At 37.8% G+C, this 21,004-nt stretch overlaps 1 protein-coding gene across 1 annotated transcript in view; it reads right to left on the bottom strand.

Moving 5' to 3' along the window:
• LOC139147509 (cubilin-like) overlaps positions 1–4,420 on the bottom strand; it is an 85,736-nt gene extending 81,316 nt beyond the window's left edge. The window contains exon 1 of the mRNA XM_070718626.1: positions 3,433–4,420. Within this exon, the coding sequence (XP_070574727.1) occupies positions 3,433–3,694 (262 nt within the window). The 5' untranslated portion in view covers positions 3,695–4,420. The remainder of the gene's footprint in view (positions 1–3,432) is intronic.
• Positions 4,421–21,004: the final 16,584 nt, after the last annotated feature.

Here is a 21,004-nt window from a genome sequence, read left to right as displayed (position 1 = left end):
CTTCAGCACCGAGTTCAGTGACCGGTGACTCGGTCAGGCATGGCGATCGTGGCGTGCCTCGCAGAACTGACTTTTAAAAATTCAAAAGAAAAACAACAATCCCGATCTGTACCAGTTGTTTTACTAATATTGTGTTAGTAATTAAACACGATTGGAACTAATTTGGGATAATTGGATGGTGAAGTAATGTCAGTTTAATCTGCAAATGTTCCTTTTGATCAGCGGTTAGTACTGTACTATGGTCTATTCCAGAGTATTCTTGATTATTGCTGTGTAGTTTGGGGGAACACAACAGTTAAGAATATTGATAAAGTGTTTATACTTCAGAAACGAGCTCTACGCACGCTTTTTGAACTTCCGTTTGATTTCCCTTCAGTGGATTTATTTTCATTACTTAATGTCATGTCTGTCAGACAAAGAATATTTTACTTCACCGCAATTGAAACATTTAAATGTTTGAAAGGGTATGGTCCACAGTATTTATCTGATTTGTTTACCGCTCAGAGTGATGTACATAGTCATCATACACGGTCTACTTCTCGCCAGGATTCTTATGTACCTAGATGCTTCTCTAAATATGGTCAACGTAGCTTTCAATACCGTGCTGCCAAACTGTGGAATGCTTTACCAATTGAAATCAAACAAACTACTGTTCTGTACACCTTTAAATCTGACTTGAAAGATTATGTGAAAATGAATGTTCCTTTGTAGATGTAATTATTGTAATTTTGCTTGAGCCCCGATGAAAATTACTGTACAAGTAACTCGGCCGCTCAATAAAAGTGTAAATAAATAAATAAATAAATAAATGTAAGCTCATCTGTTTTTTTCTTTTTAAGTTATACACTTGTTTTTATGAGTTATTTGAATATTGCAACATTCAGCTGTAAGGCACCTAACACTTTCGAGAAATTTGAAAAATATAAAAATCTAATTTTCCCAAATTAGTTCCAATCGTGTTATTATCAATAACCTTTCACCCCGCCTGTACGTCATGACACTATGATCTCCAAATATAGAATGTGTTAGCTTAAGATGTACTTTTTTCATGTAAGCGCTTTTCTACGTGTGTTCTGGTATACATGTACTATGTATCTGTGCTCTGTTTATATTAAAGTATGTATGTGGTTTGTTTTTGATACGCACAAAATGTCTATATTCGCATATTTATATATGACATAATATATGACACACACATAGACACACACACATATATATAAACACAATGTACATACATACATACATACATACATACATACATACATACATACATACATACATACATACAGACAGACAGACAGACAGACAGACAGACAGACAGACAGACATACATACATACATACATACATACATACACATATGTATATATATACATACAGATACATTCATCTTACATACATACATACATACATACATACATACATACATACATACATACATACATACATACATACATACGTACATACATACATACATACATACGTACATACGTACATACATACACTGCTGTTCGTTTTTAATGAAGCGTAATCGAAAATGCGGAGATGTTTTTTGGATATTTTACATTTTATTCTGAGGCTATTCATTCATTCATTTATACCAAGAATTCATTTTGCTTCTAACAAAACTCCCTTCAGGCACCTGGTCACACTTCACCGGCAATACGGAGATTGAACATTATATGACTTATGTTTGGTCATTCTTTCACTTCGAAGCCATGAGAGTTTAATTGTTTGGCTGACACTGTAAGCCGTGTGTAAACTAACTCTCTCTCTCTCTCTCTCTCTCTCTCTCTCTCTCTCTCTCTCTCTGGCAGAGTAAGGTGAAAAACAACAAGGGCTGTATTGTGTGATTAGGGTATAAGGTCACTGTCGTCGTCAGTACATCAGGCAAATTAAAATGACGTCCCAAGAGCAGGCCCGTTGCCCAGGAACTCAAGGTTGACAATGAAAGCCATAAACACAAAGACCGGCGAAGCATGACCTACAAAATTATCAAAAATTTTAAAATGCTAGTTTTTCATATTCTGAACCTTGTAGCTAAGTATGTTTCTTATATTTACTTCTGTATGATATTTTGTCTAAAAATACATTTTTTCTTCCCTAAAGTACAGAAAACGATTTACCTTATAGCAGCCTGTTTTTTTTACATTCAATGGTTTTAGCGCCGGTCACGAGAGTGCATGTATATTTAACTCAGAATGTTTCATCTAGGCCGTCAAACTTACTCGTGTCAACGGTTCGGCTGTGTAAATATTTTTTGTACCCGAGGGAGAGGCTGTCTGCTAACGTAGAGTTGTCGTCGTTAATTTAAAAGTTTAAACCTCGCACCGACTGATAAATGTCACGTTGAGTAAAAATAAACAACGACTCCCGGATCTGTGTCGCGGTGAACATCACCTCATTGGAAACATCGAAATGGCGAAATATTTTAATGTTTGCGACTTCGTAAAATCGAGCGGTGAGTATCTTAAAACACCTTATGCCGCTGATTTTAGTCTTCGTCAAAAAGATGTGAAAATGGGTAAAGTTGGAAGCAAAATGAGAATAGCAAGTTCTTCGGTTATTAGTGTACAATTTACGTTCATGAAAATGATGTAAAGGCAATATCAAAAAAGCGCATGAGAGAGTGCAATTATTAGTTTAACTTAATATTACGTAAATGATTATAAGAAAAGATATATATTATTTGTATATATTATTTTTTCTTGAAGTAATTTCTGTTATTATTTATAACGCTCTACTTTTCGCATCGAACTATAATTTACCACAAGGACATACATACATACATATATATATATTTATATATATATATATATATATATATATATATATTATATATATATATATATATATATATATATATATATATATATATATATATATAGGCTATATATATATATATATATAAAGCTTATTTTTCCACGGCCAGCACGTGCATGTCGGTTGGGTCTGTTTTTCTGATTTGGGCGACTACATCCGACAGCGCATGCGAATGAATTCGCTGTCGCTGTGCACAAATGTCCACATCGCTTTCATGAAGTCAGCACAGGCTTCGATTCAGTGCTTTTAGTATTTGTCAGTGCAATGGAAAATTGTATTATGAACGTGCGGTTTCGCTCAGAAAATGGCTTTTCAGGAACGAGAAGGGCCTAGAGTACGTCTCGGGGCAAGCTGTAATTCGGCAAGTGGTCTACCTAGTTCTGGTCGAATGTAAACACCATTTTGGGACTAATTTAGCCGCAAATCTGATCATTTGCGTCACTAGCACGTCGAATGAGTCTTCAAGTCGGCGTGTATGCGGCATAGCTTTATTTGTATAGCTTTGACAATGCAGGGACAAACCGGGGCAAATACTGAATGTGTGTACGTATTTCAGTTTCTTGTTTGCATACCGTCTGCAAAAAACGTATGTGTGTGTGGCGTCTCCTACCTGCATACTTCACATCGCTTATGTATCCCTGGCTTACGTCCAACACCGAGTGGTTCAACGAGATGGCGAATACCTCGCGATCGTTTCGGAACTGGAGATCTCCGTACGGCGCCAGTCCATCGCAGAGAGATGTCAAGGCCGTAGATGGAGTCGACGAAACGAACGAGACACTGCCTCCTGTCACCAAGAGCACGACGAATTGCACGCAAGCGGAAAGTCGATTAAAATACCTCCCTTGTATGGTTGGCGCTCGGCGGTGCATGTTTCCAACATTATCAACGCTGACGGCTTCTTGGAATTCAACCGTAGAATCGCGTGGGGGGATATCACCGAGACCTTCAACGTCAGTCTCTCATTGTATTCTTGCCTCACGACGTTCTGAGAATGGTTGACCGCTGTTTCTTGTCGCCGACAACTGTGAGCGCATAACGGTGGAAATCGCTGACTAGTAGTAGTAGTAGTGTAGTGTGTTAGATCTGTCTGAAATACTGTCAATTTTCACTCAGTCGTATCCCTCGTCTCCATTCACGTATCCGATATCGTATGATAATACGTGTTGTGGAATTCAGTGTATATGACAAATACCGATCAAACAGTGTACTATACCGCGGTCACATGTCTTCCGTAGCCACGGCGATATTTCTTAACCCTGGTATATATAACACAGGTAGCCTACCGGCAGGTGTACTCTCGTACTCGCGAGTGAAGTCGCTTGCTGTATTTTACTAGCGTCTCCTGTCTTGTTGCTAACACAACTCCTCTCTCTCTTTCTGCTACGGTCGCAAGGTGACACACATAATGAACACCTTTCGTCTCGGCGGTGAGCAACGATTTTACATTTTCGCACCAGGTTTATCCCGGAGATGCGCTGTTTCAATATTTTATACCGTACTGTCCGAATGTCTGGTCGACCAAACGACGCGTAATAAACAAGTGCGACGTAGCGATGCCCTCTCTGTATGTGCGTAGGCTCGATTTTGCCAGCTATGAATGTTAACAGAGGCTGGTTATAATAATTTCACGTCCGCGGTTTCAGGTATCGACCATTTCATCAGTAGGGGCGGCCGAGACTCGTTCATGATGCGCCCCTCGTTGTGACGGCTATTAGTTGTGCATGTGCTCACTCCATGGTCCACCGTCAAGAAATAAGACTGTCCCGGTTTTTTTGTTGTTGTTGGGGTTTTTTTGACAAGAAAAAGTGATAACACAATTCTTCTATGCATGATGAAAATTTCATTCTCCCCTCTATGTTTCGTTGCATTTTTTTGTTTCGTCGAGGATAAACAATGAATACTAGCAACAAGAAGAATCTATATCGTTATGACATTGTGATCGATTTCCAGACGTTCTTTGAACACGCTTACAAGAATATTGTCGCAAACTCAACGCGTGCGCCAATGATATTGACACACAGTATTAATATTCGTCCGATGAATAACAACTATAAATTAGTCCAAATTGATCAATGGAGGGACACTTTTCATTACACTAATGACACGTTTGTTTAAAAACTGCCTTTAAAGTGATTATAGAATCTTTTCTTTGAAAATCCACATTTATGTTGGTTTTTTTCTCTCGGCTTCGGCAGTTTTGTCGTCGAAAATGACACAAGCGGAGATGTAGCGATTTACCTGGCCAAGTTGTCGTGGAATGGTGCGATATTAATTCGGTAACACCTCTCCGGTTTTGGGTCTTTAATTGAAATACGGCCATTTTGAAGTCAAATTAACGCTTATATTACAGATCTAATCGTTTTGACAACAGTCATAGACGCTCCACCGGTAATTTGCGAACAAAATCAAAATCTCTGTCCGTTACAAAACTAACAGATGGCATCGGTTGATAATGGCCATTTTCCATCGCTTACTGGTCCTAGAGTCCGGGCGCTACAAATAAAACAGGACGACATCTGCCGATTTCGTACATCACTTCTCGGTAATACGCGTGAGACCCGGGCATTATCTGTCTGACACTGATTTAGTGGCACTTTGTATTGTACTTGCGTGCACTTTCCTTTAATTTTCTCAATTGTGTGTATATAGAATAATTTTCCTCTACGTCACTGCTCAGGCTCTATAGCTTTAAGAGTGACGTGACACTCCGATTCCGGATCATCAGTCGATCTGTGTACGTCGTCGTCGTCGTCGCCGTCGCTGTGATCACTACCGTCGTCGCTGATATCCCTGAGTCAGCATTTCCTGTACAATATTTGTAAACACAAAAAATAGGCTGCCCAGCCCCGCTTTCGCGACTGTATTGTCGGTAGGGGTGTCAGAACGCGCCAGATATCGATACATCGTTTGCTTTCGTGTTCTCAACGATATTTACCGATGTATACACTTCAATAATGATTGCTGACTACGTTGAATCATGCAGTTCCCAAAATGTGACATTTAATGGTGTGTTTGTTTCCATGGACCGAATAATGGCGCAATGCTGAGGGTTGGTCTGTTAGAAAATGCGAGGGTTGTCAAAATAAAGGGGGATCTCTGAAGAGAAAATGCATTTCAGCCGTTTGCAGACAAATGTTCACATAACTGGAAAGTTGAAAGATTTTTTAAATATATGCATGCTCTGCCTTTCTTCGAAAAAAATATGAGAAATATCTCGATTGGCGACAGTGTGCAGATCCTCAGTGTGATGAGAGAGAGAGAGAGAGAGAGAGAGAGAGAGAGAGAGAGAGAGAGAGATGCGCGTGTGTGTTTGATGAAGGCCCAGGTGCCATTATCAAGGTTTAACTGCAGTTGTTGACTTCTCAGATCTAAATATATATAAGGTATTGAGGCATCCAAGTCAATTACTGCTGACGATAGAGGCTATCACGAAATTAATGGCGGTGACGGGAAGATGAAACCCATTAGATGCACACGGGTCAAGTAAATCCAGGAGGTATACTGCTACATAAAGCCATTCAGATTGTGTGATTGTCAGGATGGGATTCAAGCTCTCGGAACTCTGATAACACGTTTCGGTCACTCTCCTACACTAATGTTAAGTGTGCAAGTGGGTTGATATTGTGTCGATATAAGGAAACGACATGGATTATAAAGTGGTAGGTTGTTTACAAGTCTCGTTTCTGAACAGCTTGATTAGCTTCAACTTTCAAAAGGGGAACAAAGGACTGACATCACGTGAGCGGTTTATGTCAACGAGAATTAACGCGAGAACTAGGGATAATGTTAACGGCTGCACTGTTTTGAGTAATCTGCGCCATTTTCAAATGACCGAATCAGTGATAAACTTACACTAAGGGCACACGTCAGTACGCGCCGTTTCAAACACTGCCACATAAGATAACTAATATCAAACTTTGCCTGTGCACTTGTCTGACTAGCTCGAATTGAAAAATGTGAGACCCTCTTATTTATGAAGTATTTTAAAGCTCTGATGGAACCCTATCGTTTTCGTGTTCCCATATCTGCCCTCCCCGATTCTACGGCCGTTAGCTCTCTACTCCCCTTTAATGTCCGGATATCTCATCTAATTCTATATGTTTGCTTGGCTCAAATTTCGCAGTACCTGACAACCTATTAGAATGAGATATATTCTACTAGATGATAAATGGTGGAGGAACTTGGCAAAAATGTTAACGTTTGAGGGCCTACTGTAAAAGGCACGGAACAAAATACCAAGTGCACAACAACAAAACACAAAAAAACAACATTTCACTTTAAATGCAGTTTGTCAATTTTACAAAGCCCATAGTGAACATTTATGCATGATGATTTTGTGTATCATGGATGTTTTTCGCTGATTGCAAAACGATACTGAAAGAGAATTTCTGATCTAGGCTTAAATAAATTGGAATACAGTATAGATACATGTATGATTACAGTAATGAATAGTTCTTTAGTACTTGCAAAATAAATTCTGTCGTTTCATCCTACTCGAAGACTACATTGCGAAACACAAGACGCGTTTCAGAATAAACAGGTGTGAACTAACGACATTTTCTCTCATTGCAGTGAATGTCGCAGTTGTCTGTACATTGACGCCTTTGTTTTCGCTAGCTTTATTTCTACAAGTTTTCACAATCTCATTGAATTTGCAATCAGTGACTATAACTGGTATGAAACTGCAATGTATCTATCGATATACAAGACTCGTTATGATTGACATAATTAGCAAAATTCAGCAATTCTAGAGTAATTCTTGAGCTGAAAAAACAAAAAACCATAAAACCCAAATTTAAAAAGAATCCATTACGTGGGATAATTTCCAACTATACTTGACACGAAACTGTAAAAATTAATGCCTTTCATGTCATCGATATTATGTTGTTATGACAACTATCTTCAAAGTTCCGTCGAATTTGATGTAGTAGTCATAGTAGTCATATATATATATATATATATATATATATATATATATATATATATATATATATATATATATATATATATATATATATATATATATATATATATATACACACACACACACACACACACACACACAAAATGTATACAATGTGCCCTCTCGGTTATCATCATAATGGCTTTATGGCAACCTCTGAACTTGGGCACAGAGAGTACGGTTACACATTGTCGAAGATTGAAATATGGACTCACCAGAGTGCTCGAACGGCAACATTTACCATGAGCGAAGCATAGTGCCAACAGTGAACGCCCCTAATATTACGCAAGAGGCTGCCCAACAATCTAAGAAATATATATATATATATATATATATATATATATATATATATATATATATATATACACATATTGTTTTAATAAAAATATATATATATATATATATATATACATATATTGTTTTAATAAAAATAACATGAAATTTTGCCAATTAGATGACATGAAGCCACTAAATGTCTTTCACTACTCTTACACCACCGTATCATTAATTCACGTGGCAGGTTTCGTCAACTTTGATGAAACCCTTCAAGTTATATCAAGAACCGTGAGAGCTGATTGAATGCACAAATTACAAAGTAGCTGGCATGAAAATGCTAAAATGTACTGTCTTCTACTGTTATATAATTTATATGGCAAATCCCATTGACTTTGGTAGTGTCTTTTCAGTGATATATACCTGATCGTGAAAGTTCATGAACGTTTCAAATGAGTAATGTCTTTGTTATGGAACGTCTAGTAAGCCGGAAGAGCTATCGTACGTTTTCATCTTCGATATCTGTAACATACAGGATTATGAGATCTAATGCTGTCGTTCTGAGAATAGTTTTGAACAAATAATTATGCCAACCAGTATTCATTATACGAGCAACTTATGCCCGTGCACAAAAAAGTGATCAGCTCTTACCATTCCCAACGGAATCTATATGTGACTCTATTTGATTCCCGAATGTGATCAACTTTTCTTGGGATGTCGTGCAAACAGACATACAGGCAGTGATGGGTACCATGATACCTCACTTGTGTGAAAAATATGAGCTAAGTTAAATCCAAATCAAGCCCTCTAGGTGAGTAAAATACCCAAACCGAATAAAACTGTACAGCTTAGATGGTGTTTTGAGCGTCAAACAGTGTTGCTACATCAACATTAATATTCTGAGTAATTTTTATTATATGAGTTATTTATGAAAAACATTTGTGAAAAACATTTGTGTGGAGAAACTGATATCATGATTGTGCGTATATCTTTATATGTATTATCATAAATGCCAACATGCTATACGGGATCTACCATATTTGCGTGTCGAGATTCTTGCTCTGACGATAAAATTTGCCGTCTGTGAGAAGAAACTAGACAAGTCAATATGTACACAACGTCACGTAGTATGGCGGTGTATCTAGGGACAGGTCACTAGATTTTTGAAGAGGTTGGTTAAGCATATTAATTTTCAGAATTCCACTGTTTGTTCACTTTTCGTGATGTGATATATTGTAACGAGAAAGGAGTACAGCAGTTCTGGAATTTCAGACATAATGTAATTTTCAACTTTCCGCTGTCGACCATACGTCAGTCTATCCCGTAATTTCATGACTTTTCCTCATTGTATTCCTGTCGTATGACACTTTGAGTATGTGACACCTGCATAAGGTCGCTGCAAACACACATTCCCTGTCGCCAATTATTTCTCGAAACGTGCATTGTAATAAAAGCGTGGAGGTCGCGGCGGTGTCATTGTCCTTTTCTGAATGACACACATTATGTATATTAACCATAAAAAGTCTCAATTGATGACACAGTTATGGACAGGTACCTAAGTCGATTCGAGACCACCCTATCATGAATAGTCTAGGGTTAGAGTAGAAAATCTCTCTCTCTTTCTCTCCTAACATAAATAACGGCTCCTTTTATAGTTGTCTGACTACACTTAAGATTCTCATACAGACTTGTAATCGTTATTCCTAGTCCCGACGAGACGTTTGGGAGGGCACATAATTGAAGCAAATGTCGGCATGGCTATAAATAGACTCAAAATGAGAACTTTGTTCCTAGACAGGCCCTGAACTACCATTCACCTGAACATTTTGTCTCTCCGTGACTACATTAACCTATATCACATTTTGATGCGAACGGGAAAACAAAGCAAAACATCAGTGAAGTTGATCCATCCTCCATATTTTTTTCGAACTTTCTTCAAATTGTTGATTTTGATCGAATAATTCAAATTTCAAAATAATTCAACTATTTTCAAAATGTTATTTCAAATAATATTTCCCTTTGGGGAGTTTAAAGTTGTTCATTTTGCTATCGCTCTGAATGTTTTATATAAACAGGCTACTTAGTGTACTTAAGGCCTGCTACACTTCAAGTTTGATTTGTCAGGCCGGCCAAAATCTACAGGCGGGCCACGCTTGGCATGGACATCCAAAGTGCAATAACCTGCGATCACAAGGACTTACTGTGCGGATATTTAATTTGTTATAAGTGATCTGCGTTGTCAAAACAGTGCTAAAATGGCCATGGCATATTTACTGTGTCTTTCAAAACTACAATATGCAGTGTTTCTGTATACCGTATTATGAAGTTTCTGGTGTGGATTTTCCCAATTTCCATCGATGATATACACATACTGTGCTATTGCTAGCACCACGGTATTTGGCATAGGTGACTCACAGTTAATCAGTAAGTTCTGCTCCAAAACTACAAGTCAGTAGTTCCATTGGAGGTATTGTCCCATTAATCTGTAATTACCATGACTATATTTCAGTTGGTCTATTCGATGTTTAAACTAGCATATACAGCATAATGTCATGTGTTTGCAATGTAATCCTCAACCTGATAGGTGTAAATCATGTTTTGAAATTGCTAACTCTTTGCAACATTTTGCCATTGTGCTATGAGTGCCAATGAGAGATCTCCATTGCGAAAGGGCATTTAAAAACACTGGTGCAAATCTGTCGTGCGCCATTTTGGTGCAGATCTCTAAAACTGTCGTCATGCAAATCACCCATTGCCCAGATCAACTTTCCGAATAGAGTGTCGTACACGATGGCCAACCTGAAACTGATGTCAATATATATCAGATCAGACTGACAAGCCTGTTTGTTTTCTTCCCTTACCTATCAATGAATGGTCGTGAATGTGATCATCTGAACTGACTTTCATATATCTCTATCTGCTATCATTCCTCGCATTTTACTATCACCAAATCATTGTATCAGCCCATCAAAGTGTCAAGGGGTCACATAGCAAAAATAATCTAATTCTTGTGGGGAAATGAATAACGTTGATTTATAGAACTATTTTATCCAATCGAGTAGGCCATTTATTTCTGCTCGCATGACAGGTTCTTCTTGACCATTGCATATACTAACCTCTCCGTGTCAATCTGAAACAGATCCCTTCTTCAGATAGAATGTGGCCCTGAACATTATTGATAATATCAGGACCTTGTTATTCTTGACTGTACTGCGCCTTTCTGGGCTTGTTTTGAACTTTATATGGAAATCCATTTTTACTCTTGGTTTTGTGAAAATTGAACCCTCTATTTTACCATAGAGTAAACATAGATGAAACTAGCCAGTATACATTTTAGATAAATCGCATCTGTATTCCAAATTTACAGAGGCTTGGTTACATTTGATCTTTGTTCTCGATAATGGAACGTAACAGTTCAAGATTCCTTGAGCAAAGTATGGGGAAGAAGATGATCGGATGATGTTCCTTTTTCAAATGCAAAGAAGTGTGCAAAGCTTACCTATTTACACAAAATTGGACAGGATCTGATTTCAAATTAAGTACTAACGCGGTATACTTAAATTATAACTAACAAAAGGCCAGGAACTCAAAATTTTATGCCAGGATTACATGGAGGGCTTTAAGTATACTTACTGCATACTTCTAAGCGTTCATTACCCTCGCACAAATTATACTTTGTGTAGAGGGGGCTCTAGAGAGGTATTATGTGTGCATTTATACTAATTTATCCATGAAATCAAGTGGGTATTTTCTTAAGTGAACAAGATTAGAAAGCCGATAAGTTGCTGTTGATCTCAACCGCTCGTTTAGTATGGTTACCTATATTTTTTTGAATACTGAATGGTGAAGCCCTTATTATGCTTCTCAGGATGAAACTTTTAGGAAAATTGCCGGGTTTTTAAGGACAATGTTAGAGTTGTGTGATTACACTTGGGAAGGGTCCTCTTAAGTGTACCATCAGCATTTCCTTTACCGGGCATTCGTTTCAGAAAATGACCGTTTTCCGGTTGGTTGGAAATATATTGATGGTTATACGACCCCCGGTTCAACCATTTCTTCTGGTAAGATATAGAATATTGTGCAGCTTGAGGCTGTTACATTGGGAATAACTTAGAATAACATTTACACGGTAGACGTCGGTCATGCACATTCTATGTTGAAGTTTCCATGTTTGTGCCATTTGCATCCAGTGTCTCATCCCGTTAGTATTATTTTGATGTTGCTTTTAATGTTTAATTGCGTCTTGGGGTTAGACATTTAGAATCTCAAGCTATCACACTATAATTTCGGTAATTATGGAGTAATTTAAGTTTTCATCGGTCTTTTTTTCATGAAAGTCGAGAATTTCAAGTGTCCATAAATTTTGAAATGATTTGTCAAGGAGCAAAATTTGCACAGTCACTCCAGATTTTTATCCTTAGTTTTGAAAGATAATGATTGAAAGTTTAATTAGGCAATCTTTGAGCAAAGTTTAAGTATTTATTTTTCGAAGCGCGAACTTAATCATAACTTTAAAACATCTTTTCAAAATAGTTGGTCAAATCTCTGTTGACCAGAGCATTTGCTATGGTTTTCTAATAGGATATATATATGACAACTGCGAAGGACGAAAAAATGATTATCAACTCCTTCACACCTAAACAGGTAAATGAAGCCGACTTCTTAACTACGAACTCATATCCGTAGAGCTGATAAGTCTGGGCAATCGTTCAAAAGTTTGTCGAAAACTCGAAAGTGCTCGTTGAATAGATGGTTGGTCCAGAGAATTTTACCAAACATTCTGTTGCATTGTGGGCAAAGACTTAGAGGCAGTTTTACCTTAATCTCGAAAATGGTGGAACTTCACTTACTTTCCTGCAAAATCCTAAAGGTCAAGGTGGTTTCATGAAATGGGCTATCTGTTTTCTTGGTCAAGAATGGGCGTGGTGTTCAATCTTCACGTATGCCAACTTTTGATTTTCCCTCTCAGACGCCAGATGATGATTCTCCCCTGAAAAACTGGAAACCAAACATTTGCTACGCAACAGGTCTGTAAACATGTTGACGCATTTATAATGCACGTCCATAACTTATCTACTTCATATAGCCGCAGAAGAATAAAAACAGTATTTTCTTCTTCCTACAGCAGATTATTTTTGATCAGAGTTATCAGACTGATCGCAAACTGACTATGAACTTGAGAATTCTTGTGTATAATTGTATCGCTAGAATCATTTACAATGTTAATGTGTAATTGGAACTGCGAGATTATTTCAAAGAACAAAAAACACGGTTGAAGTAAAACATAAAAACTAATGATGGTTCTTGTACGCAGTAATTTCGAAAATTAAATTTAAGCAATCATTTCCTATCTAGTCACAAAAAACAAGCATAAAAAAACGAGTGGTCTCAAAATAGTTTAATGTCATGGAAAATTTGCACGTTAAAAGTTCTGCAATAGAAATCTGCCAGCGTATAATCTTGGCAATCTGTGATGAAACAAACATCCCACTCGGAGCCTTGAAATGAAAATCTTCTTTCATACTGTAAACAGAACTCTCCCAGTTTAGCATCAGATAAGAACACGCAATCTGATAAAGCCTTCTGGGTATGGGAGGAAAATACCATTTTAAAGGCAGATACTTTTCATTATTTCATCAATGGATGGGCAAGACACGCCATCTTTTAGAGCGGGACAACTGAATCTATGAAATAGATATCTGTATTATAACCCATGGACAATTAATGACAAATATGCAGTTCTTACAGTTCTTTACATATGCGTTATTTAGGATAATATTTTCCAATTAACTGTACTGATTAGACTAACAGACACGTGGGAAATCTCACTTTAGAGTTAACTTCTCAAGAAGTAATGAGCCCTGATCATTAATTATTCATTATTGGAAGGGGCAAAAGTATTCATCGTAGTCTGTCTGTGAGTCTGATCATCATGTAAACCATCGCCAGTGTACAGACCCATCGTAAAATGAATCGTTCCTTGCAGTATCCTGATTGACGTCTTGAAGGTCCGGTTCTGTTACGGTTACATGCGAGTCGTGGAGAGTCTGTCTGATTCTTGCTGAAAGCGCCTTCATCCCCCTCTCAACGAAAACCTTGGAAAGACATGGAAAAAAGATACACAAAAGGTAGACACTACTTTAACATGAATAATAGCCCTTAACAAGAAGACGCAAGGCGGACTGTTTTGTCCGCGAGTGCACCGACATCTGGACGTGTTTTTTGTAAATTTCAAACAGCGACATTTAGTTTCCGCAACACGTCCTTCTCTTCTTCACAAGTAGACTAACATTGCATTTGCAAAGAGAGTATTATAGCGATTCTTCAACGTGAGAAGCAGGTGGTGTGGCGTGATCGATCCATTGCAACTTGAAGTTATCATTTGCACTAGCTTTATGCTCTGCGGCAAAGTACCATCATGTTACAAAGATGTTCAGCATGGCTGTATCTCCTACCATAGTATGGTAGCACGCTTCTAAATTGAAAGTCATAAACTTTGCTCAAACTTCCCTTAACAAAACACTAAACCAGTGTACTTGAAAATCTGGAATAAAAATCAAGGGTACCGTTTGAAATTTGGCACAAGAGAAACAAATGTAGAAATACTTACCGAAACTTTAAATTCGAAATGGCCGCCATCACTGTGTTCTCCTAGCTGGGAAAAATAAACTGTTCGATTTTCATAGCAATAACCCCATGAAAACTTTATTCATAACATGAGCTTTAAAATGAGTTCCCACAAGTGTTAAATGGTGGCTAAAATTGTCTTGCTAAAATTGTCTTGTAAAAGTTAAAATGTCTGTCCCAGAGACCAAAAAAGGAATTGTAGAAGTTCTAGAGTCCTAATATATGTTACCAAGGCGCATTCTACCTTCAATGATAAGTGGTCTCTAATATTCGGAAAAAGTTGAAGTGGGTATTGATGACTGGAGGTACAAATGTTACATAAACTATATTACGTTACATTTTAATGGTCATGTATTTATTTCATCTCGGTGAAGAAAAATACCGATGCGTACTCTACTGTTTTCAAGTTCTTTGTGAAGAAGCTTTGGATAGATCTATCTGCATGTCAGTTCTATGGTTCCTTTACTGTTAGCTTGAGTTGACGACAAAGAAAACCGATTTATTCTCTGCAGTCGATGGTGAGACGGGAAGAAACGATGACATTGCTGTAGGAGATTGATATGCGATAATGGTTGGACACACATGCAGGCAGGCACAGATAAAGATGTATATACGCACACAGACATTTGCATAGTAAGCAAAGAATTGGCGCCACATGAAGTAACAACATGTAATGTGTCTGAGGTTTGAAAGTTGTGAGCTCTGATCTTAACAGACAATTTATACTTTGGGAAAATTTGAAAACCATCAAAAGTATGTGGACACGACGAATTCGTCGTACAGCTAATTTTCAAATTGTTTGGGCCAGAATGGCAGCGATCATAGGCGTTTAAGATGGATCTGCAATTGCACTGTGTGTTTTCGCAATCGCAGTTCTCATAACATGCAATAATCGCTGATGAGGTAAGAGAAGGGGAGTTGTGACATTTGGATTTCTTCAACTTAGGGTCGAAAAAGACGGAAAGCTTTGACAAAGAAATCTATTGATATGCTGCTCGGAAAGAAATCATCTGAAGGACTTTTAGAAATAGAAAAGGAAAAAAGTGGACATAACAGATTGGAGGAAAACACAACTGTTACAGAACCAATAGTGTTGATCCAGAATGGATCGTTAACCACACAAAGGATAATGTTACGATACTTGCAGCAAAACGATCCTGTCAACTGCCTCGATCCACGTCTAAATTATGAGGCATTTTGGCAAGCCAGATTCTCAGATTTGCAGTCTTGGAGACCTGATTACGGTTTCAAAATCGCCAGCAATGCGCCATGGGTTCTACTTTAGTATGAAGGGTATTTTGATCTTAGCAGGGATGGTATTGCGGAGTAGGTAATGAGACCCGGCGTAATCCCACGCGTTTCTTCGTTGGTTTTGCCCACAAACTCAGAGGTTTGACATTTCGAAAGAATGCTTGTTCAAAGTACCCCGGCCGTTTTCGTTGTTCAGGTTGTTGTTCTTCTTCAAGTGCAAAGTGATGAAAATATACATCTGTCAACGGTGCTAAGAGCAGATTGAGCCATGCAAGAGTTACAACTCTAAAATTCTGTGTGCTGCGCTGAAATGCCAAAACTTTACGTGTGCATAACAACACAACTTCCAGCTTGCATAATGTACACTGTAGTTGTTTTCTTAACAAAACAGTCATTGGTGACGCCTTTCACAATTGAAACCCTTACAAAGCTCCTGGCCAATCTTATTGCTTCCTACTACATAAAACGTGGTATAGGCCCTTCGTTAAGTTACCATTTTAAAAGTTAGGGAGTGCAGCTCCACTCTGTGTGGTTATGGTCCACTTTACCACCCGTCATCTCATGCCAGAAAAGTCTGAAACACTTTGGGAGGGCGAGACGTCCTTACACTTTTCATACTCAAAAATTGAAAGAAAAAACGGAAACAAACTTACAAAAACATAACAAAACAAAATTTGTCGCATACTGCACTCATACGATTACAAAAACACAGAAAGCACTCCCCACCCGCCTGGCGCATCATCTACGGTACCTATCCTAATCATTGGCTTATCATCATGACTTGCCATCTTAAACCTTCCAACCTTTCATTTTACAGTAGGTATATTCATGGACAAGTCAGTGACCTTCTTCTATGGGATCACACGGGGAAATAATGCGAGCAACTTCTCAGTGAATACACTGAGTCTCGATTTCGAACCGCCTTACAGCGAGGCTGGATGGTGAATGCAGACATTGCCTTCACTTACAACACTAGTCTGGCAGAGACCCTGCGATTTGCGTTCTTCCCTGTTGGAACACGCGCGCGCCCTTCAGAGACGCGACGCGAATCCCAAATGTGACACTTTCAGTTTCAACGGTCAAATTATTTGGTTTCTGAGTGGCCCTTTCCCTTGTCGGTGGTTCTTGAACTTCTTGCAATGTACTGACACGTGTTTTATTTGAATTTCCACTGTCTGATTTCTGTTTTGCTCACAATTGTCACAGACGTGATTATTTCAAATTAAAGCCTTATTTTGTTCATTTTTTACAATGTTTCTCAGTTTTCGTACCTTAATTTCAATCGCTGTATGATATTTTTTCTGTATGATTAGATGTGGAATGATCAGTGATATAAGCGTTTCGTTTAAACAATGAGTTGTACTTTTGTTATTCATATTGAGTTTCCTTGTACGTTTTTTAATATTTAATGTGATCAGGGACTTATGAATAAATGAATAAATGATTAAATAAATGAATGAATAAATGTCCACTTTGAAAACTACTACTACTACTACTTCTACAACAACAACAACAACAACAACAACAACAACAACAACAACAACTACTACTACTACTACTACTACAAACAGTGGCGGTAGTTCTGATGACTCAACAAGTAAATAGTTTGATGGCAACGTACGATGTAAACATTCTAGCTAGCTTGAAAGTTAATACAGCTTCACTCAAGCATTTATTTGGATTCAGCATTGATGAATTAATATAATTTAGATTTAATCTGACGCAATCCAGTGAAAACAAACATCTTCCTGATTATTAGAGTTCTGTAATTGCTTGATAATAATCAGCTGCATAGCTAGCACACACAGAAAATTAATTGGAAAGTGTCAACTCTCCAGTCTTCTAATTAGGAGGGATAAAATGTAACGGTCCTGATGCTACAACGTTTATCAATCAAAGATTTGCTAGATACCAATTGGTAATTGCAAGGAGCCTAATAAATTGTGCATTTGTTTGCTGCTCTGTTTGTAAAGAGTGTTAAATTAAGTAACTAGGGTTGAAACACATGACTCTGATAATATATAAATGAACACACATTACTTGAAGTACGAAGTAAGTCTGTTATATATATATATATATATATAGAGAGAGAGAGAGAGAGAGAGAGAGAGAGAGAGAGAGAGAGAGAGAGAGAGAGAGAGAGAGAGAGAGAGAGATGGGGTAGGCAACATACGACAAAAGTGTGTCAACTGGAATGTATGGTTACATTGATACAGGAAAAGTCGAATAAAGCTAATTGATGTAAACGTTCACCTGGCAGTATTTGCAGACTTGACAACAGTCACAACAGTTGTAAAGATATCAGACACAGATTACTTACGAGATGGCAGCGGTTACGTGACTCGCAAACAGTCACATAGCAAATATCCATTTACTTTGAACTGTATTTGCAAAGCCAGTATGAGGCAAATAGTCAATATTGACAGACAGGAAAGTAGTCTAGTCACATGTCATGACTTTACAAATATAGCGTTTACGTTGGCAATTATTTGTAAAGATGAAGAAGTCAAATAGTTATAGTTACAAATGCGGCAACATAACATCGGCGGTCGATATTCCCCATTAGATGGCAATAAGAATAGATAAAGCACACCCAGCGATGGGTATACAACGAAATTTTGACGAGACGTACATGCACGGTACGAAAACTAGTGCGGGCATATGAAAGAACTGGTCAAAATTTGTTGTGTACGTGTAGCTGAGGTGGTGTATCCTGCTATCATATCACAATAGTAGAAATTACTCCATGAATCGTTGAACACTTTTTTCCTCCTCTGATAGAGAGCTCGCGCGCGTTCCGCCATGTTACATTGAGAATATAACTCTATTATTATCACTTCTCGACTAATCAAATCGCTGAATTTGTGGCATTAATATACTGGTGTGCTTCATTGCTTAAATGTATCATAGGCATAATTGACATTGTTAAATGTGGACGGCTTGATGCTACCTATGATATATCAATTTTTTATTTAACAACGACCTAATTGGCAATTTTCAAAGACAGCAACAAAGAAATATCCAGTGTTTGCCCACGAAGCATAATGAAAAGCAATTGTATTCGAAGAAATTGGCAACAATCAAATGGTGTATTTTCGGGCAAAGGGTTAGCCGAAAAGGCACAGCGTAGGCAATATATGCAGATGACAGTAGACTGTCGATGTTCGTTATATGGACATCATAGCCATTGTATATATGATTTAGAGCAGATGAAAAAGATAATTAAAAAAATGAAAAGTTCAAAGAATATTAAATATGAGCAATCATGTGTTACGATGCTTCTTTTATTACCCTGAATGATGCAATTATGTATTGTTGTCTGCTTTGAAATGATCATAAATAGGGTGCCCCATGGGGTCGGTGTTGAAGAATGCTGCAGAAAGCCATTTGAAGTGTCTGGCAGGGTAAGGCAAGGTGACCATGTATCATCATCCATGTGGTTCGGTTCAGGAGGCTTTTTACAAGTTCTTTCACGTGCAATTCCTGGAGAACAGTGTGATGGTCCAGGTCATAGTCCCTCGATAACTGGTCAACTTCTAGAAAACTGTTTCACTGCAAGTGATTAGTTTTTTCGCTATAATTTTACATGTCAATTGAGAAGTTCCCGGAACTTGAGAAATTTCTGGAATTGATCGCATGATTATGTTGATATGTAGTTGTTCAAGTCGTAATATTCTAGAAGGGATGGTTTATCTATAATATATCACAGGGCTCGAAATTAACTTTTTTACCCTGGTAGTCCCATTCGGCAACCATTTTCTGAAGTTGGTAGCCCAGTGACAAAGTCTGGTAGCCCATGCATGAATGAAGAGGGTTTTTTTGTAAAGGATATTTTTATTTATATCTAGACAATGAAAGATTTATTTTGCATGATTCTATCCAGGAAGTGAATTTTCTAGCCATTTGACATCAATGCCTGCAGATCATAGCCTTAACGGTATAGCGTGTATAGTGGACAACGGTGACGCCTCAAAGTTTGACGACCTATTCACACATACGCAGAGCTTATATGTCAATTTTTATATTTTCCATGACTGTCACAACGACACGTGTAAAGATAACATGGCTAAAAATAGATTGACTATGAACTTCAGGATGACAACTTGGTACAGTCATGTTCCTAATACTTTCGTGGCAGTTTTCTCCACCATTGTAAACTATCATGGAATGATCTCGTACACTTTGGAAAGCGTAATTTGTGGATGGCCTGACAGTTTCTTCTTTGCAGTTTGAATAATTTTGTGTTTAATTGTGATTGATACATTGTGATTAAATAACTATAAAAATGAATTTTTATTAGCCATCATTTCCCGAGCCTGTCATCCAAGTACATCAGTTCAGATAATGATATTTTGTTGAAAGTTTGTCGCAGCAAATTGGACTGCACTGTTGCCTTTTAATTTGCATAACAAAGTCATAGTCTTGCCTTTCTGTGTCCAGCTGGGTTGACTTTTTGAGCGTCGGTTATGTCACAGCGATCAACATCATGTCGCTCACTAGGTAAGTTCATGTCCCAGGCTTTGGTAGTCCGTGAGGGCTGCCATTTCATGGGTTTTGGTAGCCCCAGGGTAAAGTTAGTAGTCTGTGGACGCGGGACTACCGCTAATTTCGAGCCCTGATATCGCACAGCACAATGAGCCTGTTTAACTTACAAATAGGGTAACTTTTGATACAAATAGGGTAAGTATGACTTCTGCCAGAAAACAAGATTCTTTCACATTTTTGACCGAAATTGGTGAAAGTTGCCCCAAAATAAACTTTTGGCATATATCTTCACAACTTGATTATCTGTTACGAGTAGACCTACTATCCCTTGGAACCTGCACAATGAAATTTATTCTGACGAGTAGTTTCCGATAAAATCAGTTTCGACAAGGAAAAAACAAGAAAATCGCCCCCAAATACAAATACAAATATTAACATTTCATCAAAATTTAAACAAATACGGCCAATTTTTTTTTTGAAAATTAGGTAAATTAGGTTTAGTTACTAATTGGGTTACGTTTTGTTACAAATTGGGTTAGTATGACTTCTGCCAGAAAACAAAATTTGTTCACATTTTTGA

The sequence above is a fragment of the Ptychodera flava genome, chromosome 13, assembly GCF_041260155.1.
Source record: "Ptychodera flava strain L36383 chromosome 13, AS_Pfla_20210202, whole genome shotgun sequence".
Taxonomy (NCBI): Eukaryota; Metazoa; Hemichordata; class Enteropneusta; family Ptychoderidae; genus Ptychodera; species Ptychodera flava.
The sequence above is the reverse complement of the archived record's forward strand: the minus strand, read 5'-3'. Positions and strand labels throughout refer to the sequence as shown.